This window comes from Ursus americanus, chromosome 15, assembly GCF_024610735.1.
Source record: "Ursus americanus isolate L20-20 chromosome 15, mUrsAme1.1.p, whole genome shotgun sequence".
Classification (NCBI taxonomy): Eukaryota; Metazoa; Chordata; class Mammalia; order Carnivora; family Ursidae; genus Ursus; species Ursus americanus.
In genome coordinates, this window is record NC_142141.1 from 23,626,636 (window position 1) to 23,649,492 (window position 22,857).

At 46.2% G+C, this 22,857-nt stretch overlaps 1 protein-coding gene across 2 annotated transcripts; it reads right to left on the minus strand.

Annotated features, from left to right (window-relative positions):
* Window positions 1-21,909, minus strand: GM2A (ganglioside GM2 activator). 2 transcript variants are annotated; one of them, XM_087867846.1, is made up of 4 exons: window positions 21,757-21,909; window positions 6,971-7,123; window positions 1,359-1,541; window positions 1-979 (listed from the first exon to the last, which is right to left on the minus strand). In XM_087867846.1, the coding sequence occupies exons 1-4, from the start codon at window positions 21,850-21,852 to the stop codon at window positions 824-826; spliced, it is 588 nt and encodes a 195-aa protein (XP_087723972.1). In that variant the 5' UTR covers window positions 21,853-21,909; the 3' UTR covers window positions 1-823. The 2 variants fall into 2 exon arrangements, with proteins under 2 accessions (XP_087723972.1, XP_045671285.1); XM_045815329.2 differs by lacking the exon at window positions 21,757-21,909 and adding an exon at window positions 12,519-12,843.
* Window positions 21,910-22,857: the final 948 nt, after the last annotated feature.

Here is a 22,857-nt window from a genome sequence, read left to right on the forward strand (position 1 = left end):
TTCTTTTTTTTTTTTTTTTTTTTGATCTACACTTTTATTAATTTGGTGTCATTTGTCTTCTGGTTATTTTAAAGATTCCTTATTTTTTTTAAATATTTTTTTATTATATTATGTTAGTAACCATACAGTACATCCCTGGTTTTTTATGTAAAGTTCAATGATTCATTAGTTGCAATACATAGAGCATTATTAAATACCTCTCCCAGTGAAGCCCTCCACCACGTGCCCTACCTCCCCAGGATACGCTATGCCTCACTGTTCATTGGGCAAATCTAGAAAAGAAAACTGAATTAATCACAGACGTTAATGGAGGAAGAGACTAAGGTGAATTACTTCAGTCCCTTCATTGTAAGAGGGGACTGGAGTAAAACAAAAACTGTTAATACTCTCATTCTGCTTTTAACTCCATGACCAAAAAAAAAAAAAAAAAAAAAAATTCAAGAAAATCATGAAGGTACTTCAGGAAACCAAGACTGGGTCAGTCTGAACTTGGGGTCTCAAAATATATTAGTCCCATTCCTCGATTATTCAGAAAACAAGTTAAGGTGTTAAGACAGAAAATCATAGGTTGGAGGAGGAAAATGAAGCGGCCGGCCTGGCAGGTGTAGTGGGCCATCTAGAACTGCCGAGCTCCTCCTGAGGCTAGGGCTGCCTGCCCATGCCTAAAACATCGGTGGCACAAAATGATTTTCAGTGAGGGAAGTGACATCATTGTAGAAAGGGGCTTGAAGGGGGACAGAATTTCACCTTGGCAAATGCAAGACAGAAGAAGAGGGACATCTTCCTCATACCCCTTCATTCTGCTGTGGCTGGTGCCACCACATTATTTGCCCTTCAGAGAGGCAAAGATCTTGACACAGCCCAGACGTTCCCCATCACTGCTGAGGATGCTCTTGATGCGGTAGGACCCGGAGCTGAGCCAGCTGGGCAGCTCCATCTTGGGCAGGGTGAACTCGGTCCGGGGCAGTGAATAGATGCCCTGCGGGAAAACCAATGGATCACAGGTCAGTGGGAGCCTACTGATGGGACTCTCCTGGAACTCTCCTGTAAGACGGCAGCCATGAACTGCCCCTCTTCCCACTCTCCTGAGAGCCACAGGAGATTAGAGATTGCCAGAGTACTACAGGGCATGGAATGTTACAGCTCACGGGCACTGGAGGTCACAATGCAGTTCAAGTCTCCCAATTCACAGATGGATAAACCAAGGCCCCCCGACATAAGCAATTCGGGATAGATCACACCAATGTACACCCACAGACATCCAGATCTGCAGGAGGAGAATGCAAGAACCCTTCTCTCCAAACCCCATGTCTTTACGCCAGCCACAGAAATAATACTCTCCTTTCCTAAGTACTTACTGCTTGGACGCCACAGTGGCAGGGAAGCCCATAGGTGTGCAGGGGCTCTGGGCAGGACTGTCCAGGGGGAATTAAAGAATCAAGTGTTTGGCAGAAGTCTTCATAGCTGCAGCTACCAAGTTGTTCCACACATGGGACTTTGGCCCAGAAGCCGCCCACTTCCTTCTCTATATGTAATTCCAGCTAGTGAGAAAGAGTTTGAATCAGTATGAATTCCAAGGCAAACATCACAGCCCTTCTACCTCTTAAAAGATCAGCATTTTATTTTAATCACAGAATTTTTCATCGGATGGGGTCTTGGAGATACTCTGATCCAGAAGTGACAATAAGGTGGCACGTATCCCAATGGTAACTTTCCCTGTGACCGTGGCAGGTATTAATCATTGCTGTGATTTTTTTTTTTCCCCTTCACTGAACCACAGTCTTGGAATTCTTTATGGTGTTACTACCATCAGTGGAAGGTAACACTGGATTTGAAATGAACTTGTCATCTAACTGCTAATTGGCTAACTAGCATCACTTCCTAGACTTCCCTTCTCAGCCCAGTCTTGGCTTCAGAGCCCTTGTCTGTGTAGGATCTCAGCTCCTGCCAGCCGATTGGAACAGAAACCTATTTTCTATCCTTGGATCAAATTTTCTCTGTATAGCCATCAAGCACAGAATTTATTTTTTTTAAGATTTTTTAATTTATTTACTTGAGAGAGAGTGAGAGCAAGAAAGATTACAGAGAGAGAGGGAGCAGCAGACTCACCACTGAGCAGGGAGCCTGATGTGGGGCTCAATTCCAGGACCCTGAGATCATGACCTGAGCCAAAGGCAGACGCTTAACTGACTGAGCCACTCAGGCGCCCCAAGACAGAATTCAAAACAATAGGAATTTATAGGGAGATCACTTTGGGATTGATATAAAGGAAGGTCTTCTTAACCATTACAGATAGCTAGGTTGCCACAGACAGAACTACTCCAAGAAGTTGTGGGCTCCCTGGACTCAGTCGGGGAAGCCACCAAAGGAGCCCTACATCCAGAGAGAAGCTGGACGAGAAGATCTATGATGTGCTTCACACCTCCATGCCATCATGATGCTATTCCTGTTCTAGAAGTTGCAGCCGACCCAGAAGTGGCCGGGACTTCAAGGCAGACAGTCCCAGTTGTGCCTGGTGTGTGCCAGGCATTCACTAAGTGAGTTGTCTCTCTCGACCATGTTCGTGCCCTCAACTCCCCAAAATGTATCAAGGGAAAACAGTAAGGAAAGGGCAGGAGGAAGTTAGCTCACTCAAGCATCTGATTCCTTGTGGATGTTATGGCAGGGAAACCACAATGTTAAGATCCCTTTCAGTTCTGACATCTTAGCAATTCCATGTTTCCCAGCCTCCAGGCTCACTTGATTTAGGACTTTTGTGTTTAAGAGACAAATCCTGGATAGGTGCTTATTCCCCCCTAGAGCCTGCTGGGCTCGGGCTGGCTCCCCAGGTTGTGGACTCAGTCTTCCAACTGCCCTAGATGTCAGGATCCAGGTCCAGGAGGAAGGGAGACTTTAGTATACTCTGGATCCTGGGTGGACAAACTCAAATGGCCTCCCTTGCTGACCTCATCTCGCTCTGCTGACACACACAGCATCCCTCACCCCTACTCACACACAGTCCCCTCCCAGGCATCCTCTCTGCTCTCCTGCCAAGCCTGCTCCAGCCCCTTTGGCTAGGAAGAACCACAGGGCCTGGGTTGGAAAGCTAATCCTGTCACATCCTAGTACTGCGCCTTTGCCTGGAGCTCCTTCTCTCAGTTTCCGTTCCCTTATCTCCAAAAGCAGGACATGCCTATCTCTCTCACAAGATCCCATCAAGTGAGACAGTGCCCATGAAACACTTGGCACAGTGCCTGAAATCCAAACATTAATTCCTGCAGGACCTTCTGTCCTACCTTCTCCCTCAGCCAATACCGTCTCCCCTCCCCTCGTTTCACCAATATCCCAAGAAAAATGGTTGAGTCAGTTATGCCCTGAGCAGAAACGCCCAGATGAGGGGACCAGTGGGGGTCAAGTCCTGCCTAGGGTCCTCCCATCAGGCTAGAAGCCTGTGGGGCTGTATCTACCAGGAGCCATGCCTCCCCCACATAGGACAAGCACAGCATCAGAGGTACTCAGTGGGGGTGCACGGAATGTAAGGCAACAGACACTTTTGAGGCAACAGCCATGCCTACCATTTGGGGACTGCAAACCATGGCTCATTTCCCAGCCCTTGTTTTCAACCTACTTGGTCCTATGGCTCAGGAAAGCAAGCAAGGCTAGATAATAAGGTACTGTCAATATCTCTAGCCCAAGACTTCTGTGGCAATTAGGTAGCTCGATCTAAATAAACTTCTGTCACGGGACCTGTCCCCACAACAAGACAGACAGAAGCACTGACAGGTAATCAGGACAGGAGCCCTGCACCTGCCAGGGCCCGTAAGCAAGTCCCTTCCCCATCAGGTCTCCACTCCTCCATCCTGACAATGGAATATTTGGACCTCATGATCTCCAAGACACCTACCCATTCTGACATCCTAAGAGTTAAAATTTCTTACAGGTTGAAATGATTTCTCTTGGCCTCTCCCACATGGATAGGCACACAGGGCCTCTAGATAAAGACACACTGATAGCAACTGAAGGGGAGCCATGTGAGGCATTGGGAAGGGGGCAGTTATAAAGGCCACAGGCCTCAGGCAGGGGCACTGCAGGTACATGATTTTAGAGGGGGGAAGTCCAAACCATCAGGCCTGAAAGCCACGTCTAAAAGCCCCAAATAAGCGTATATGCCGAATAAAGCAGCGATTTAGGATTCCTGAGGATGGGAAAACCAGGGTCCCAGAGACTGGAACTTGAGAGACTGCCTGCAAAAGGGAGTTATAAATTATGCCGAATCCTACAAAACAAGTGAAAAGAGGAAAAGAGGAGCTCCTGGGTGGCCCCAGTCTTGCCCATGGCTCATGGAATCCAGGGCATCCAGCTTCTCAACATTGCAGCTGGGATTAAGTCCATCCAGGTCCGAGATGAGATCTGGATTTAAAAAAATTCCACTTCAGCAAGGTCAGAGGAAGAGAGAATGGGCTGGCTCTCTTGCTAACAGGCTGTGGGCCTGGACCACTCACTCTGCTCTCTGGGCCTCAGTAACAAGAGTTGGAACCATTGAGGCCTCCAGGCTCGTATGGGGGCTGGAGTCCGGGCACTCTCCCGAGGGGTCTCTGCTGAGCAAGGGAAAGTTCTGGAGCACTCTCCTACAAACACACCAAGCACTAAGTCCACCTCCCTGCCTGAAAGAGTTCAGGAACAGGGGACAACACAACATAAAGACACCCAGCCTTGAATGTGCTAATAACCATGGGACCTGGGGCAAACTGCACCCTTCTATGAGCCTCAGTGTCCTTTATCTGTAAAACGAGGCTAATCATCTCTTCTCCTACAGTGTTCAGAGGCTTTCATTTAATAGCTAATACGCACATTACCTGAGAAGTAAAAGAACTAAACCAAAAATATAGAAGAGAATTGTAGGGGGAAGGGAATGAACAGAGGGAATCGGAGCGCAGTTTTTAAAAAGTGCAATGGCCCAAATTTATGACAGGTAATTAAATAATAGGAAAGGGGGGGTGTCCATCTTAATGGCCTTCAAAGAAGCCAAGGAAAGCAGGCTGAGGGCAGGAGATCGCCAGTTTTTTCCTTCCAAGACAGATGCACGGTGTCATGGAAATGCCAGCGTTTTGCGTAACAGTGGCAGGAGAGCACCTGTCAGAGAGTCCTGCACCCTGGGCTCAGCAGAAGGAGCACGGAAATGGCATTTGTGGGACCCTGCTACATTATCAGTTGAAGTTCAGCTAAACAAAATGCAAGGATCTCGTCTGGAGAAGACTTGGAAGGAGGTACCGAGGAAGGCAGGGCCCGAGAGCAGTCCACATATATCCGGGGCTTCTGTCCGGGTCCCAGGGGCTGCAGGGAAAGACTGACAGTAATTGAACTATTAACAAGAGTTAATGTGTTCTGAGCAGGTCTTGTGGGCCAGGTCCTGTGCACAGCACTTTCCACATTATTAACTCAGTAATTGTCCACAAGCAACCTATGCGGTAGAGGCTGTGATTTGACCAGGTGGAAGGGTAGTTACAGGGATAGATTCCAAACCAGAAACCTTGTAAAGAATCAGAATAAAACTCGTGCCAGAATAGATCTGCACCAAGACAAGCTGAAGGGCATATAAGAATATGTTATAAGGCAGCAATTCAAAGTAGTGAGAAGGACTACAATGCATGGTGTTACAATAGATAAGTGGAAAGCCTTTATGGTTCTGTTGAAAAGCATGTAAATAGCCACCCCCAAAAGAGGAAACAGACATGATCGAACTGGCCAATCCCAAAGTAAATACAAAAGGCAACAGAATTAATGAAAAGACATCGAACCTCACTAGGGATGACATAAAATAGTGGAAAACATTATTAGAAAATGCTCAGAATCAACAAATTTATGGAAAAAGGCAAACCTGTTGCTGGCCAATCTGTTGGAGAGGATACATGGGTTCAAACATCTGAAGGCACTCTGGCAATCTGTATCTAAAGACCTAAAAAGTCTGTGTCTAGATAGTCAGAGAAGGACAAAAAGATACACTGCAAGGATAATTTCAGCAAAGGTATTTCTAACAGCCAAAAAATAAACAAAGCCAAACAGACAAAAAGCTACCACAGAAACAAACTAAATGTCTGACAATAGATTTGTTAAGTACACGAGGACAGATCTACAACAGAATATTTCCGCCATTAAAAAGAATTAGGTAGGGGCGCCTGGGTGGTTTAGTAGGTTAAGTGTCCACCTTTGGTTCAGGTCATGATCCCAGGGTCCTGGGATGGAGCCCAGTGTCGTGTCAGGCTCTGTGCTCAGCGGGGAGCCTGCTTCTCCCTCTCCCTCTGCCTGCCACTCTCCCTGCTTGTGCTCTCTCTCTGTCAAATAAATAAATGAAATCTTAAAAAAAAAAAAAATTAGGTAGATTGATGCCAAATGCCATAGAAAGAGGTATAGAACCTATAGGATGATGCCAAAAGAAGTAAGTTTAATAGCACATGCCATAAAAACCCACAAGTATAAATGTACATATATTTACAAATGTAGAAAACATTCTGACAATCATGTAAATAGCTAACCATGACTATCTCCTGAGAAGTGACATTGCAGGACATTTACAAGGAGCACTGCTTCTTTTTTTCATACATATCCATTCAAAAATTAATATGTGTGTTATATGTGATTATATGGGGGACAGTTCCAAAGCCTCACCTACCAAATGTTAAAAGTGCTTACCCCTTATCACTGGGTAGTGAGATTTCAGGTGATATATTTCTCCCCGCCTTTTGACAATTTGTGATTTCTAAAGTGACTATACGATACTTACTAAGTGATGTGTCTGTTTTATAATTAACAACAGCACCACAACAACATTGCCCAACTGGAGCTCTTAGACAGTCTATGAATCTATCTGGGAAATCCAGGATTGCAAAATTACTCACAGGTGCCCGAACATACATCCCACAGGGCCCCTGCCAGCTGGCCCCCGGCACCTCCCCTCCAGCACCTCCCCAACCCTGCCCACACCCAGGCTCACCTTCTGAGGACTTCTGAGGGGGACACCGATCTGGATCTCGGAGCTGACGGTTATGTTCCCAGGAAGGGCAATAGGGTCAGGTTCCAGAGTCAAGCTTCTGAGCACCACAGGGTCCTTCTCAACATCGCAGTTCTCCCAGGAAAAGCTACCCAGCTGGGATGGCCAAGGAAAAATCCGGCAGAAAGAAAAGAAACATTGACAAAAGGAACCCTCACAGGTCAGAAGCATCAACAGAACAGGCTACTGATGGTGTGATATTGGGCAAGGTACCTCCCCTCCCTGAGCTTTATCTGCAACTCCGTATCTGTAAGCCCAGGATAACCCTTGTGGTACCCTTTTCCTAGGTAGTACTATACTAAAAGACCCAAAAGATACAATCTCCCCAAAGTGTGCTGTAATCTATAAAGCACAATATACCAGACCTTGAGCTTTAAAACAGGTGACTAGCCACATCTGCCCTTGGTGTGTACCTTCTCTGACCTCCCACTCCCAGCCCCCAACCCCTCTCCAGCCAGTTCTGGTATCTCCTTAGAGAGAAGCTCCTGGAGGATTCACCTTTGCAGCTCCACACCCAGGATCTTATTCATGTCACACCCCATGCCCAATCCAGGGCCAGGAACAATAGGAAACTTAACACAGTGGAAAACCCCACTGTTAAGGGGTATGCAATCAGCCCAGGGAGGGAATAGGACACCCTTAGAGAGACCCCCAGAGGGGACTTGTTGATGAACCCTAGTGAACAAGCTTCCCCAATCCTAACCAGTGCTTCCTGCCTCCCAGCCTATTGTCCATGCCCTGCCCCATCTGAATCACCTTCCTCACCTCTGCTGAGCCACTCCCTCTTCTTCATCCACATCCCCCAGAGGTCTCCGGATTCCACCATCTTGTCCGGCTACACAATACCACTTACTCCCCACTCCCACAGAACCCTGCCTACTTGTCTATGATCTTTAACAACTTGGTATATTGTGCAGACTCTGCCCGCCCACTCACCCCTTTCCCAGCCCCCCTGAAGGCCATCTAAGAGACACTTTAGGCATTCCCACCATGCACATCCCATCTTAGAAGGAAAACCAGCCAGCCCTACACCCCCAAGCTGACCCCATCATCAACATAGCTAACTGGGCTGAAAGAAAACACCTAACCCAAGCTAGGCTGACAGATTCTCTCTGCCTCTGCGAAATGGAGGTTGAAGCAAAAATCACTTAGAGGACTTTGTGCTGTCACTGAGTCATAACCTTTGGGATGAGGCCACAACACCTAGACCTGTGACCCACGACCAAGCCAAAGTTTGGGAAGAGGCAAGAACTACGGGCTCTGCTGGTCTCTGGAAGAGAGAACAGAAGTGTCCCCTCCCCACCCCCACTCCCGTCTAAATAGGCAGTATGAGGTAGCAGTGAAAGGCATGACTCTGGAGTGAGACAGAGGGTAAATCAGAACTTGAGTCAACAAGCGTGGCACAGCCACCATATCACATGATTCTATAGGTCAGTTTCCCCTTGGCACATCTTTGAAGTGAAGGCTTTATACTTTCCTCTTAGGGCGATTGTGAGGATGAGAGCGTGCATGTGAAGCTCTTCGCACGATGCCAGGCCCAAAGCATGGGCTGGCTCACAGAATGAAAGCCATTATATGGCCCAGCCTCCACTTCCTGCCATTAGTTCCATGAGATTCCTTGTATACCTGGAGTAAACTTCCCTTTACTTGAGCTTCTTGGAATGGGTTTCTGTCCCTTGGAATGAAATGTCATGACATGAGTAAGAAAAACAAGACAGGGTCTGATTCATGCCCTCATGCCCCACAGCCCCTTACCCAGGGTAGGTACCAATAAATGTTTCCTTCAGTATTCATCCCACAAATATTTAGGGAGCAATGATGGCAAGCCCTGGGTTAAGTCTGTGTTAGTAGTGGTAAACAATTAGAAATGTTCTTGCCCTGCCTTGAGGAGCTTAGAGTCTAATGCCAATAAGTATTACGCACCATGATTTCTGAGTGCCAGAAAAGAAATGCACAGAGGTCATGTTGACAGCAACAAAGGGCTTGCTTAAATAAGGTGGTAAGGAAACGATACTTAAGCTGGACTCCTGCAGGATGAGGAGTTAGCCATGTAAGCACAGAGAGAAAGAATGTTCTCTCCAGGCAGAGACAACATGGGCAAAGGCCCTGTGGTAGGAAGCTTAGCTGGTCTGGGCACTACAAGGCCATTGGGCTAGGTGTAGCAGATGACTGACACGGATGAGGCTGGAGGCGTGGCAAGGTCATTTAATGTATGACCTCGCAGGTCATAATTGGGACCCTGGATTTACTATAATGCAATGGAACCCCACTGCAAGAGAGTGCCATGCTCCGGTTTATGGTTGAGAATGGATTGGAGAGGGACAAGTCTGGAAGGGGGAGACCAGTTCAGAGGCCACTGTCAAATGAAAGAATGCCTGGACTTAAGAGGTGGGCTGGAGGGTTGGTAGGAGGACTAGCCATTTTCTGGGGCTGCTTTCACAGGTGCTGAGGCAACCTGCTTCACATCGAGGACTCATTCCAGGCTGGGGCAGCTCTCTTGAATGTCCTGTTGGAGATGAAGAATTCCCTCCCTTCCCCCAAGCTCCCTTTCCTTCAGGCCCTGAGGGAGGCAAAACAACATGGTTTCCCATTGCCTGACCAGAGGTTTCTGTGGCAATGATTTCTGCAGCTGGGTCCAGTCTCATCTGGAAAAGGAGGCATGAAGGATTAGCAATGCCCAGTAGGGGCCAGACCTGGCAGAGCAGTTATTCTTATCTGTGTAGGATATGTCCCAAGATCCCCAGTGTATGCCTGAAACCAGAGATAGCACTGAACCCTATATATTCTATGTTTGTTTTCTATGCATACTTTCTTTTTATACATACCTATGATCAAGTTTAGTTTATAAATTGGGCACAGTGAGAGATTAAGAACCATAACTAATATAAAGTAGAACAATTATAATGTACTGTAATAAAAGTTATGTGAATGTGGCCTCTCTAAGTATCCACTATACTGCACTCACCCTTTTTCTTGTTGATGACGTGAGACGAGAAAGTGCCTGTCTGTTGAGATGAGGGGAGGGGAATGACACAGGCATTGTGATATAACATTAGGCTACTACTAGCCTTCCGATGATGTCAGAAGGAGGATCCTCCGCTTCCATACTGGGCTTCCAGGCCACAGAGAGCAAAACCACAGAAAAGGGGGAGACTACTGTATTTACCATCCCCAGTATAGGCCAACACGTGGGAAGAGGCAACATAGGGCAGAGGGGAAAGGTAGAACTCTGGAGGCAAAAATATGGGTATACGTCACAGACCTGGGTTCCAATCATACCTCAGCTGCTCATACCAGCTGAAAACATTGGGTGAAGTTACCCTCTTGAGGTTCAGTTTCCTCAATCTATTAAATGGGCATAATTATATCTTCTCACAGGGCTACTGGGAAAAAGAGAAGTCTGTACAGAAAGTACAGGTCACCACTCCTCAAGACTGTCAAACCATGAAAACACAAGACTGAGAAGCTGCCACAGACCAGAGGAAGCTGGAGAGACCTGATGACAAAGGCACTGTGGCACCCTGGACTGGATCCTGGAACAGAAAGAGGACATTCATGGGAAAACTGGTAAAATCCAAATGAAGTCTAGAGTTTAGTTCATGGTGATGAACCAATGTTAGTTTCTCAGTTCGAACAAACGCACAACGGTAATAGGAGATGTTAACGCTAGGGGAAACTGGGTGAGGCGTATATGAGAACTCTACACTATCTCCACAACTTTTCTGTAAATCTAAAATTATTCCCCCAGGGACGCCTGGGTGGCTTGGTCAGTTAAGCATCTGCCTTCAGCTCAGGTCATGATCTCAGGGTCCTGGGATGGAGTCTTGCATTGGGCTCCTTGCTCAGCGGGGAGTCTGCTTCTCCCTCTGCCTGATACTCCCCCCGCTTGTGCTCTCTCTCTTGTTCTTTCTCTGACAAATAAATAAATAAAATCTTAAAAATAAATAAATAAAAGTATTCCCCCAAAAAAGCTTATTAGAAAAAAGAGCACACAACTCAACACAAAGCACAGAGTATGTGTACAATAAATGACAGTCATTACACAGTGTCACAGAGTCTATTAAGCACCTACTGTATGCCTAGCACGGGATTAGACATTCTCCCCACTGTCTAATGCTGGCCACAGCCCAGTGACAAGAGACTGGTTAATGCTAGAAAAGGAAATAAAACTCAAGTTTCTAGATGCTTAAATGATCACTATCACCCCACTGCCTTTATCTGGCCCATGGTCCCAGAGGAAACAAAGTGCCTCTTGCTATACAATGGTAGGAAAGCCCATATCCTCTAGGGGCCTGAGCGAGGTGGGTGAACTCTATGATGTCTCAGGGCCTCCCCAAAACTGCTGATCTATCTAAAGCCCTCTGGTCTGGGATAGTATCCATGGCCAAGACATATAAGAGAAAGGGGCCTGAGCGAGGTGGGTGAACTCTATGATGTCTCAGGGCCTCCCCAAAACTGCTGATCTATCTAAAGCCCTCTGGTCTGGGATAGTATCCATGGCCAAGACATATAAGAGAATGGGGATGTAGAGCTCTAGCCAGACTCCACCTCATAGCGGGCAGCCCTGGAACCAAGAGAAACATTCTCAACCTCCACTCAGGGACAAACTGGGAATTCTCTGAGCAAATAAGGCCAAGAGGTCCTTATGCCTTCATTCAACAGGAAAAATAAAATGGACCCCTTGCCCCTGGGGCAGGGTGAGGCCAAGCCTACTGGCTTGTATCACTTGACTTGTTTAAAATTTTAGAGCCTTTCTACCCATAAAAGCATTTCCCTTCATCCACACCCATCTGAGAAAGGCAGGTTGGTATCATCATGCCCATTTTACAGATGAAGAGACCATCTGTGTCGTGCCCACAGCTGTGCAGCAAAAAGGCAGTGGAAGTAGGCTTTTCCAGGTCTCAGACGACAGAACTTCCCTTTTCCAAGCATGTGGAGCGTGGGGTGAGTGAAAAGTGAAGGAAGAAGCTGGAGACTCTTCGTGACCTTAAATAGAAGCAGTAGGTCACAGGGCTGGATCTCTATCACCAGAAGAACAAGCCTCTCAAACCCGCCCACCCATCAGGACGAGCTGAGCCACAGAGCAGTACAGAAGGGGAAGAGACAGGTGTCAGGCCTTCTTATAGGGGGTGTAAGGGGGGGCAGGTAAACAAGGCTGAGTCTCTGGGCCTGGGAGCAGTTCCTTAGCCTTGCAGTGCCGCCAGATCTCACTCAGATGTTCAGAAAGACGAGGCCAAGAGAGACCTGAGGGAGATCACCCCTGCCCCGAAAGTCTGGAGCAGACAAGGCCTAACGCCCACCTTCGCTGTACAGATGACTTAACCGAAACTCAGACAGAGAAAAGGACCCACTCAGAGTCCCACAGTTAGTGACTCTGGGAGGCTCTATTGAGGAGAAGGAATTCTAGAAACCGGAGTAGCCGCCCCCATAATCCCACCCCAACTGGGCCGGTAAGCTGGAAGCCGACGGCCGAAAGGAGACGGGGGCTCACCTGGTTAAAGACGACGTGTGCCTGGGCCGCAGGGCCGGCGAGCAGCAGGCCCAAGGCCATCAGGAGCAGAGCCTGCATCTGTGGGATCATCGCGAACAGTGGGTCTGCGCGAGACTACCAGGTCTGTGGCAGCGGCGGCGCCTTTAAATGCTTGCCTTCACTGGTTATGCAAAGCTGGTCATTGCTATGCAAAACTGAGCGCGGCCGCTTCCGGGTTTGCTCCGCCCGGCGGGGGCTGTGAGATTTCGGGGCCTGGTGTCAGACAGACCTCTCGGGACTCCAGCCGGGCTGTCCCTCCGGATTCAGCCCCTCCCTCTGGGCGTGGGCATCAAGCCCCAGCTTCTGACCCGCGACGGCGGAGCCTGAGGCCGAAAGGGGCGGGGCCGGAGCGCAGGGGCGGAGCGTGGGGGCGGGGAGGAGCTGCCCTGTCTAAAGTCACGCGGCCAGTCGCTGCCTGAAAAGCTTTTTTGTTTTAAACCCGGGTGCATTCTTTGACCAAATGTCACGCTCCCTGTTCATATTATGCTCTCCTGTATCCATGCTACGAATCACTGTGTCTTTTTAATGATTGTAATCATAATTGTAATAACCGAGAGTAAGTGCTTTAATGCATGCTAAGCACTGTTAAACACCTATGAGGGAATCTCTTTTTTTTTTGCCCCATCTTAACACTGAGGAAAACGCAGGCGGTGAGGTTAGCTTTGCCAAGGTCACAAAGCTAGGGAGTGATAGAGCAAGGGTTCTGCTTATATAGCCCACAACCAAGATTTTGTTAAGCTCTAACGCTTTGTAGTTGAGTTTTGCTTTTTAAAAAAGCCATAGGGATATATTATTCCCGCCAAATCACCACTAGATGGTAAACCCCACAGCGGGGTTTGCCATTTGTGTGTCTTCTTTGAAGAAATGTCTGTTCATGACTTTTGGTCATTAACATGTACTTAGGACCTCACACATAATAAGCAACCTATCTTGGTTGAATAAATGAACGCATGAGTAGAATTTAAAACTTAACTCATCATCTCTTTTTATACATTTTTTTTAATTTTGGAATTAATTTTAAATTTACAGAAAAGTTGCAAAACTAGTACAGAACTCTACCAATTTCCCCATTGTTAACATTAAGATATCAGGGTATTTTTATCACTTGATGTAATGAGCACGGGGTGTTATACACAACTGATAAATCACTAAACTCTACTAGAAGTTAACTAATTCGCTTTTTAAAAAATCTTATTTTAAAAGCATTGTCGTATTTTTTAAACATTTTTTATTTAAATTCAATCAATTAACATAACATATTATTGCTTTCAGACATACAGGCCTGTGATTCATCAGTCTTACATAATACCCAGTGCTCATTACATCACATGCCCTCCTTAATGTCCGTCACTCAGTTACTCCATCCCTAACCCTCCTCCCCTCCAGCAACCCTCTTACGGTTTCTTAGGTTTCTTATGGTTAAGAGTCTCTCTTATGGTTTGTCTTCCTCTCTGGTTTCATCTTGTTTCATTGTTTCCTCTCTTCCCCTATGATCCTCTACCTTGTTTCTCAAATTCCACATATCGGTGAGATCATGTGATAATTGTCTTTCTCTGATTGACTTATTTCGCTTAGCACAATACCCAAGATTTCTTTTTTTGATGGCTGAGTAGTATTCTAATATATATACATATATATGTTAGATTATATATATATATATGTATATGTGTATATATATATATATATATATATATATATATATATATATATATATATATATATCTCACATCTTCTTTGTCCATTCATCTGTCGATGGACATCTGGGCTCTTTCCATAGTTTGGCTATTGTGGACATTGCTGCTATAAACATTGGGGTGCAGGTGCCCCTTCAGATCACTACATTTGTATCTTTGGGGTAAATACCCAGTAATGCAATTGCTGAGTCATAGGGTATCTCTATTTTCAATTTTTGAGGAACCTCCATACTGTTTTCCAGAGTGGCTGCACCAGTTTGCATTCCCACCAACAGTGTAGGAGGGTTCCCCTTTTTCCTCATCCTCAACAACATCTCTCGTTAGCAATTCTGACTGGTGTGAGGTGGTATCTCATTGTGGTTTTGATTTGTATTTCCCTTATGCCAAGTGAAGTTGAGCACTTTGCCATTTGCGTGTCTTCTTTGCAGAAATGTCTGTTCATGTCTTCTGCCCACTTCTTGATCGGATTATTTGTTCTTTGGGTGTTGAGTTTGATAAGTTCTTTATAGATTTTGGATACCTTTATCTGATATGTCATTTGCAAATATCTTCCTCCCATTCTGTCGGTTGTCTTTTGGTTTTGTCAACTGGTTCCTTTGCTGTGCAAAGCTTTTTATCTTGATTAAGTCCCAATAGTTCATTTTTGCCCCTGTTTCCCTTGCCTTTGGCGATGTGTCCAGGAAGAAGTTGCTGTGGCTGAGGTTGAAGAGGTTGCTGCCTGTGTTCTCCTCTGGGATTTGATGGATTCCTGTCTCACATTTAGGTCTTTTATCCATTTTGAGTCTATTTTTTTGTATGGTGTAAGGAAATGGTCCAGTTTCATTCTTCTGCATGTGGCTGTCCAATTTTCCCAGCACCATTTGTTGAAGAGACTGTCTTTTTTCCATTGGATATTCTTTCCTGCTTTGTCAAAGATTTTTCTCTTGAGTTCTCCCCTCATGATCCAGTATTTGTTTCTCTCTCTTTTTCTCAGCTTTCTATTCTCCATCATTTTGTCTTCTATATCACATTCTCTTTTCTGCCTCATTTATCCCAGCAGTTAGAGCCTTCATTTTTTACCGCATCTCATTAATAGCCTTTTTGATATTGGCTTGGTTAGATTTTAGTTCTTTTTTCTCCAGAAAGCGATTCTCTAGTCTTCTATGCTTTTTTCAAGCCCAGCTAGTATCTTTATAATTGTTATTCTGAACTCTAGTCCCGACATCTTACGTATGTCTATACTGATTAGGTCCCTGGCAGTCAGTACTGCCTCTTGTTCTCGTTTTTGAGGTGAGTTTTTCTGTCTTGTCATTCTTGCAGAAGTCACTTTTCTAATCGTACACACTTGCAGCTATCCTTTTCTTAGATCTCTGGTTGAGTTCTCAGGTGTTCGGAATGATTTGATAGCTATCTCGCTGAGTTCTTGGGACCAGACAAAATTAAGTTCTCTTACTCCTTCACCATCTTGGACTCTTCAGCCTTAACTAATTAATTTTAAATTTTAAAAAAAGATCAGGGTATTTTTATAAAAACTAAGAAATTGGCATTGGCACCTTACTATTAACTCAGCTCCAGACTTTACCTGATTGTTTAATATGCTTTTGTTAAGTTTTTGTTTAAATTCCAGTTAGTTAACATAGTATAATATTACTTTCAGATGTACAATATAGTAATTCATCACTTCCATATATCACCCAGTGCTCATCACAGCAGGTGTCCTTCTTAATCCCCATCAGAGTCTGTTTCTTAACTGTCTCTCTTTTTTTCCCCCTTCGCTTGTTTGTTTTGTTTCTTAAATTCCACATATGAGGGAAATTATATGGTATTTGCCTTTCTCTGACTTACTTACTTTGCTTAACATAATACACACTAGCTCCATCCATATCATCGCAAATGGCAAGATTCCATTCTTTTTCGTGGCTGAGTAATATTCCATTGTGTATATCTACCACATCTTTATCCAGTCATCAGTCAATGGACACTTGAGCTGTTTCCATGATTTGGCTATTGCAGATAATGCTACTATAAACATCAGGGTGCATGTATCCCTTTGAATTAGTATTTTTGTATTCTTTGGGTAAATACCTAGTAGTACAACTGCTGATCATAGGGTAGTTCTGTTTTTAATGTCTTGAGGAAACTCCACACTTTTTTCCAGAGTGGCTGCACCAGTTTGCATTCCCAACAGTGTAGGAGGGTTCCTCTTTCTCCACATCCTCGCCAGCACCTGTTGTTTAGCATTTTTCACAGAGATAGAACAAACAATCCTAACATTTGTGTGGAACCACAAACACTCCAAACAGCCAAAGCAATCTTGAAAAGGAAAAGCAAAGCTGGCAGCATCACAATTCCAGATTCCAACCTATATTATGAAGCCGTAGTAATCAAAACAGTATGGTACTGGCACAAAAATAGACACACAGATCAACAGAACAGAACAGAAAACCCAGAAATAAACCCATAACTATATAGTCAGTTAATCTTCAACAAAACAGAAAAAAATATCCAATGGGAAAAGACAGTCTCTTCAACAGATGGTGTTGGGAAAACTGGACAGAAACATGTAGAAGAATGAAACTGGACCACTTTCTTACATCGTACACAAAGATAAATTCAAAATGGATGAAAGGCCTAAATGTAAGACAGGAAACTGCCAAAATCCTAGAGGAGAACACAGGCAGCAACCTCTTTGACACCAGCCATAGCAACTTCTTTCTAGATATGTCTCCTGAGGCAAGGGAAACAAAAACAAAAATAAACTATTGAGACTACGTCAAAATAAAAAAATTCTGTGCAGTGAAGGAAACAATCAACAAAACTAAAAGGCAACCTACAGAATGGGAGAAGATATTTGCAAGAGAGTTATCTGATAAAAGGTTAGTAGTCAAAATATCTAAAGAACTTATCAAACTCAACACCCCCAAAACAAATAATCCAATTAAAAATGGGCAGAAGACATGAATAGACATTTTTCCAAAGAAGACATCCAGATGTCCAACAGACACATGAAAAGATGCTCAACATCACTCATCATCAGGGAAATACAAATCAGAACTACAATAAGATACCACCTCACACCTGTCAGAATGGCTAAAGTTGATATGCTTTTTAAATTGCATACCTTCTTCCTATTCTGACAAGCTCTTCCTTCTCTCATCTAGAACAGCCTCTTCATTATATGCAAGCACATTTTCAGGCTCCTTGAGGTAGAGGATTTGTCCAATGACCCAGAGCAAAAGAAAAATTTGAACTCACTTCTCCTGAAGCTAATCCCACAGTGGGATGAGAGATGCCCATGTGGCTATACTCCTTGGTGGCTGTGTGGGTGGTAGATAGGGGAACTGGAAGCCAGTGCTAGTCTGCCCTGGAACCTCACTGGGAAATAGGAAGGGGGCTGCACTGACTCCCTTGCAGCATCATTCTTTCTCCATCTTTGCACCTGCCAAGGCCCTTCAACCCCTTTACCCACTTCCTCCCCACTCCAGTCTCTGAGCCTCAGGTACACTCCTTCACACAAGCCCTATTGATCTTGGACATCAAAGGTTAATGCTCCCAGCCATCTTGGAGGATCTCTCAGTGAGCTGGCACATTCCTTGTGGATGAGAGTATTTGACCTCCATCTGAAGGGCCTTGGAGGAGATGCTGGAAAGCCACAGACACAGTGACTGGAAACAAAGACCATAACCAAGGTGGCAGGTGAAACTACAAGGACACTATCTTGTTCAGAGCACTTGCTCCACAGCAGGTGGACCCAGGCCTTTGTCCAGTGAGAGCCTAGGAAGGGGCCTTATCCTCTCTGGCCTTAGCTTCCTCATTTGGAAAACAAAACAAAGATTAAAATAATAATGATAATAATAATAAACAACTACTTGTCAGTGCTAAACTATTTACTCATTCAACAAATACTTACAGATTTAAACTATAGAAAGATTTGAGCTATATAAAGGTCCTGCCCCCACTGTTATAATCCCAGCCCCACCCCCAACGAAGTCCATTCCAGAAAGGCAGTCGGCAAGTAAGGACATAAACAAGATACTATCTAAGAGTAATTATACCGGAAGACAACAAATACCAAGTATGGCAGGCTGGACTTCTTGAGTCGGGTAGGAATTCTCTGCGGGGACAGTCTTTGATCATCCTTGGGAGAATTGAAAAACATCTGGGGTAAAAGCCAGTGGGAAACGTAAATATGGTCAAGACCATCAGGCAGGCTGTGCTTCCCAGCGGGGGCTGCACACCACCATCATCGAGGGAGCTTTTAAAAATCCCTACCCCCACGCCCACACTCCAGACCAGTTACATCTAAATATCTGGCCTCAGTACATTGTTTAATTCCAGACAATGCAAATATGTAGCCAAGAGTGACATCCGGTGATGAGAAGCACCTGGCCAATGAGAGTTGTACACATACATAAAAATGGCAATTATTAAAACAACGCTCCTGTCCTTAAAGAAATCACATCCTAGGAGTGACGGGTTGGAAAACTGGAAATTGTTATCGCTCTAACGTTCTTGGTCATGGGCTTCCTAGAGGAGTGACTGGACCTGAGCCCTGGAATAACATGGCCCAGCATGACCTGCCAGCCGTGCCCCTGTGCGGTGAGTCAGTGTTGCTGGAGGCCCTGCATGTGCAGAGGCTGGAATGGTGAGTGCCCAGAGTGCAATGAGGAGTGCTTACCACTTTAAATGCATATGAAGCAGGCACTGAGTCAGATCAGAAGTCACCAGACAGGCAACACCAGCCTCAAACTCACGATTTGTTTGTATGGTGTTTCTTAGAAATGTACGTAGTTGCCAATGCATAATAAAAACCAGTGATTCCTCCTTAAATTGTGGATTTCCAACTTTTTCTGAAAAAATCAGAGAATCTGGACACACCAGCCTGTGCTCCCATGGGCAACAGTGCATTGAAACTGAGCTGTCTGTCATCGCCCCCTTCTGGGGGATCTGAGCTCCACAGTCTCCACAGCCCCGGTGGGTAGGTGGTTCTCAACTCTCATTTCTGCCCAGGTGCAGTCTGGACATCTGGTTTTAAATGTGGCTATGCTTGTTAGTAAAGGGTCATTGTCAAAAAGAAGGTAAAATCGTAGCTCTCATACAGATAGAAAATGAGCACACGTGAGAGATTTTATTTAACTTCTTCAGTGAGGGATACGGATGCTGCAACCCGTGCAAAGGAAAGTCTAAAGAATAAACCCATTTGTAGATCAGGAATATTGAGGTAAATGTGCAAATGGAGGCAAAGCTGCCTCTTCCACGGTAGATGAGAGAAGTCGATTTAACCTCCGCAGGACAAGCATTTACATGTCCCGAAGCAAGAGGATTTTCCAGTGTCATGCGTTATCTCCAACTTCAGAGGCAATGAAAGGGACAGGCCGCCGCCCATAGAATCACAAGCACATATTGGAAGGGGATGCTCTAGGCAATGAACAGTTTCACATTGAAGCCAAAAATTTTTCTCTAAATGGTAAGTGGTATTTCTGACTTTAGGCAATGCCTTCTAGTCTCCCGGGTCAGAGCCACACCGCTGGGCGGGATTGCGGAGCTCAGAGGAGCACCACCTGCTTCTCACCCCACCCGTCTGAAACCTGAACACCTGGTAGCCTGACAATGACCTGGGGGGCAGGGGTTGGCCTGGTCTGGCTGCTAGGGGAAGGTGCCTCTGAGCACCAGCCAGGCCGACCTGACCTCCCCCACCAGCCTGAGTCTGAGGGTCCAGGGTGGGAGGCCCCTGTACAAATTTGCATGGCTCTGACTCCGAAAGATTCTCATCGCCTTAGAGCCTTTGCCTAGAGCTGTGGTCTCAGTACTGGCACACACTGAGATCACCCGAGGAGCTTTAACAAATTACCTGAGAGCCCATGCCCAGGCTGCCCCCGAGGGTGGGACCCAGACACCAGCATTTAAAAAAAATTGATTGATTGATTGATTGATTTTGTGGGGGAGAGGCAGAGGGAGAAGGAGAGAATCTCAAGCAGACTCTCCACTGAGGGTGGAGCCCAATGGAGGGCTCAATCTCACGACCCTGAGATCATGACCTGAGCCGAAATCAAGAGCTGAATGCCTAACCAACTGAGCCACCCAGGCATCCCAGACATCAGCATTTTTAAAAGTCCCCCGAGGGGATTCTAAGGTGAAGCCAACACTGAGAACCACTGGTCTAAAGCTGCTTTTACCTAACGGTAAAATGCACGCAGAACACCTGGGATCTTGTTAAAATGGAGATTATGATTCCCCAGGTCTGAGGTGGAGCCCAAGAATGTGCATTTCTAACAAACTCCCCTTGAAGCCAACGCTGCTGGTCTGAGGACCACAATGAGAGTAGCAAGGGTCCAGACTGACTGACTTTCCTCCACCATTGAGTGGCAGAGATAGGATACAGAGTCACTGCTTCCTTCCAAGGAAGGTGTCGGGTGACTCCTCCTGGTTTACTGAGACAGAGCAGGAAAGACACAGCCTGGCGTTCCTGGGTTCTCTTCTCTGCACATTACGCTACTGCATGTTGAGGCGAGATGGCTTTCATGACGTCTGAGGGTCAGTCCAGAAGCAGCGTCCAGCTCCAGTGAGTTGGGTGAATCCAAGCAGGCTGACCAGAAGCCTGTTCTTTAAAAAGCTCTGCTCTACCTTTCCTACCCTTCGTCCCTCCTGCTGCTTTCTCTGCTCCCCTGCACTTGTCTCCGAGGTAGCTCTGAAAGATTGAGTCTAACAGACCTTGGCTGTTTCTGTCAGTAATTTTCCAACCAAGGACAATCCCCCTGATTTCTCAGGAGGTCCAGGCAATGTCTTTAAAAGAACCTTAATTGTCTGGTAACTCCCAACAGGGTTGGGGGTTGGGGGTGGGAGTATAAGAATCTTGCAGCTTCTTAGTGATGTAGTTTTGGAATACAGGTGAGGTTGGTGGGGTCCGGACCCGAAGACCAAGAAAAAATTCTTGAGACTTCTTTGGCGCAAAAAGGTGGTTTTATTAAAGCCCAGGGACAGGACCCACGGGCAGAAAGAGCAGCTGCCGCCCCAGGATTGTAAAGAGCAACGGATGATATACTTTGGGGCTGAGGGAAATAAAGATAAGGGAAGTTCCAAAAGGATTTTCATATGCTAAAAGAAGATGCAGGAAACCTGAAGCCTTGTTATAGTCAAACCAAGGTTTTTTTCCCTCTAGCAAGGCTTTAAGACTGCTGGGAGCTTCCAGGAAGAAGGTTATACTCTGCCTGCCTCAAGTATTTGTCCATGCGCTGCAGGTTATAAGGACATTTAATTTTATCAACATTTCCTTCTGCCTTTGTTTCCCACATCATTAGAACCTGGGACCTGGACTCTGGGGCAGGGGCTAGCAAAGCCCTGGCTGGCACCAGACTTCTGCTAGCCAGGACCATCGTCCCAACCTCTACACGAGTCCTTTACAGTTTTCAAAGCATTCCATTAGCTGTCTCGCACATTCATTCAACAAGTGTTTACCGGGTAGAGCAATGAAAGGGTCTCGTGCCTGGCGAAGCAAAACTGAATGGGCCCGCGCTCTGAGTACTCACCGCCAGCGCTCCAGAGCTCCTCACACGGTCTTGCTGCTTGCAGGGCTGGGCGGAAACCTGGGTGAGCCTGTAGGCGGCCATCTGTAGTACATCCATCCAGCCGGCAGGGGGCGGCCGTTACCCAATTCGAGCTTTTGTTGGCCTACGAGCCAGCCCAGTGTGGACAGATCTGATTTTTCAAGGGAAGCTGGAAAGACAAAACTTTATGTGAATTCTTCAAATCGTTAAGTGTGGGCAGCTAATTCAGATCGTTATAAAATACCGCGTGAGCTAAAAATAAGTCTGCCAGACAGATGTACCCTAAAGAACCTCCGTGGACAAACTGAACTTTAACCCCAGAGTGTGGGATCCCGACTTCATTCAAAAATGCCAGGGTTTTATATCATTATTCCAATGCCCGCATTTTATCTGAGTGAAGACTGAGTTCAGAGAAAAGAGGGACTTGTCCAGGTTTGTTAGGGCAGAGCCAAGAGTAGGACTCAGGAATCCCGACGTGTAGGATCTCTCTTGCAGCAGGAAGAACACCCATCAGAACCCCAGGGTCCCCAGCGGAGCACGATTCTATAGCTCAGAGGGCGTGCTCCGGAGAGCTCGTCCTGCCCAGGGGAACCCTGACGGGGCTGGGGAGGTCGCCAGAGCCCAAGGGCAGGAGGGGGAGCAGGAGTTTATTTTTAGCTGCCTAGAATGTGCCTGTAAGCCTTATTTAGACATCAGGCGACAGAGTGAGCTGGAGGCAGCAGGGGCGGGGGAGGAGATAGCCCCCTCCCCCTCCTCGGGCTCCTTTTACAACTGCTTTCCCCTGCCTGCCCCCTTATCATCCTTTCTGGGGGCTCTGGGGCTGCTCTAAATAGCAGACTTGCTGGCGTGGGCGCTGTCCTGCTCCCGCTGGTTGCTTCTGTCCTCCACCTCCACCCTTTGTCCCCCATTCCCCACAGTCCTGCAAAGAAATAAAGCTCTTGGGGGTCTTAGAATGTTTTCTCTTGGCCTTCTGGGTCACATATTTCTTTGAGAAGCTGGAGTGATTCTTCACAGTGGTTTAGAGCTCAGGTTGGGAAGTCTGGCTGACAACTGTCTGATCCGGCATATGACCCTAAGCAAGTC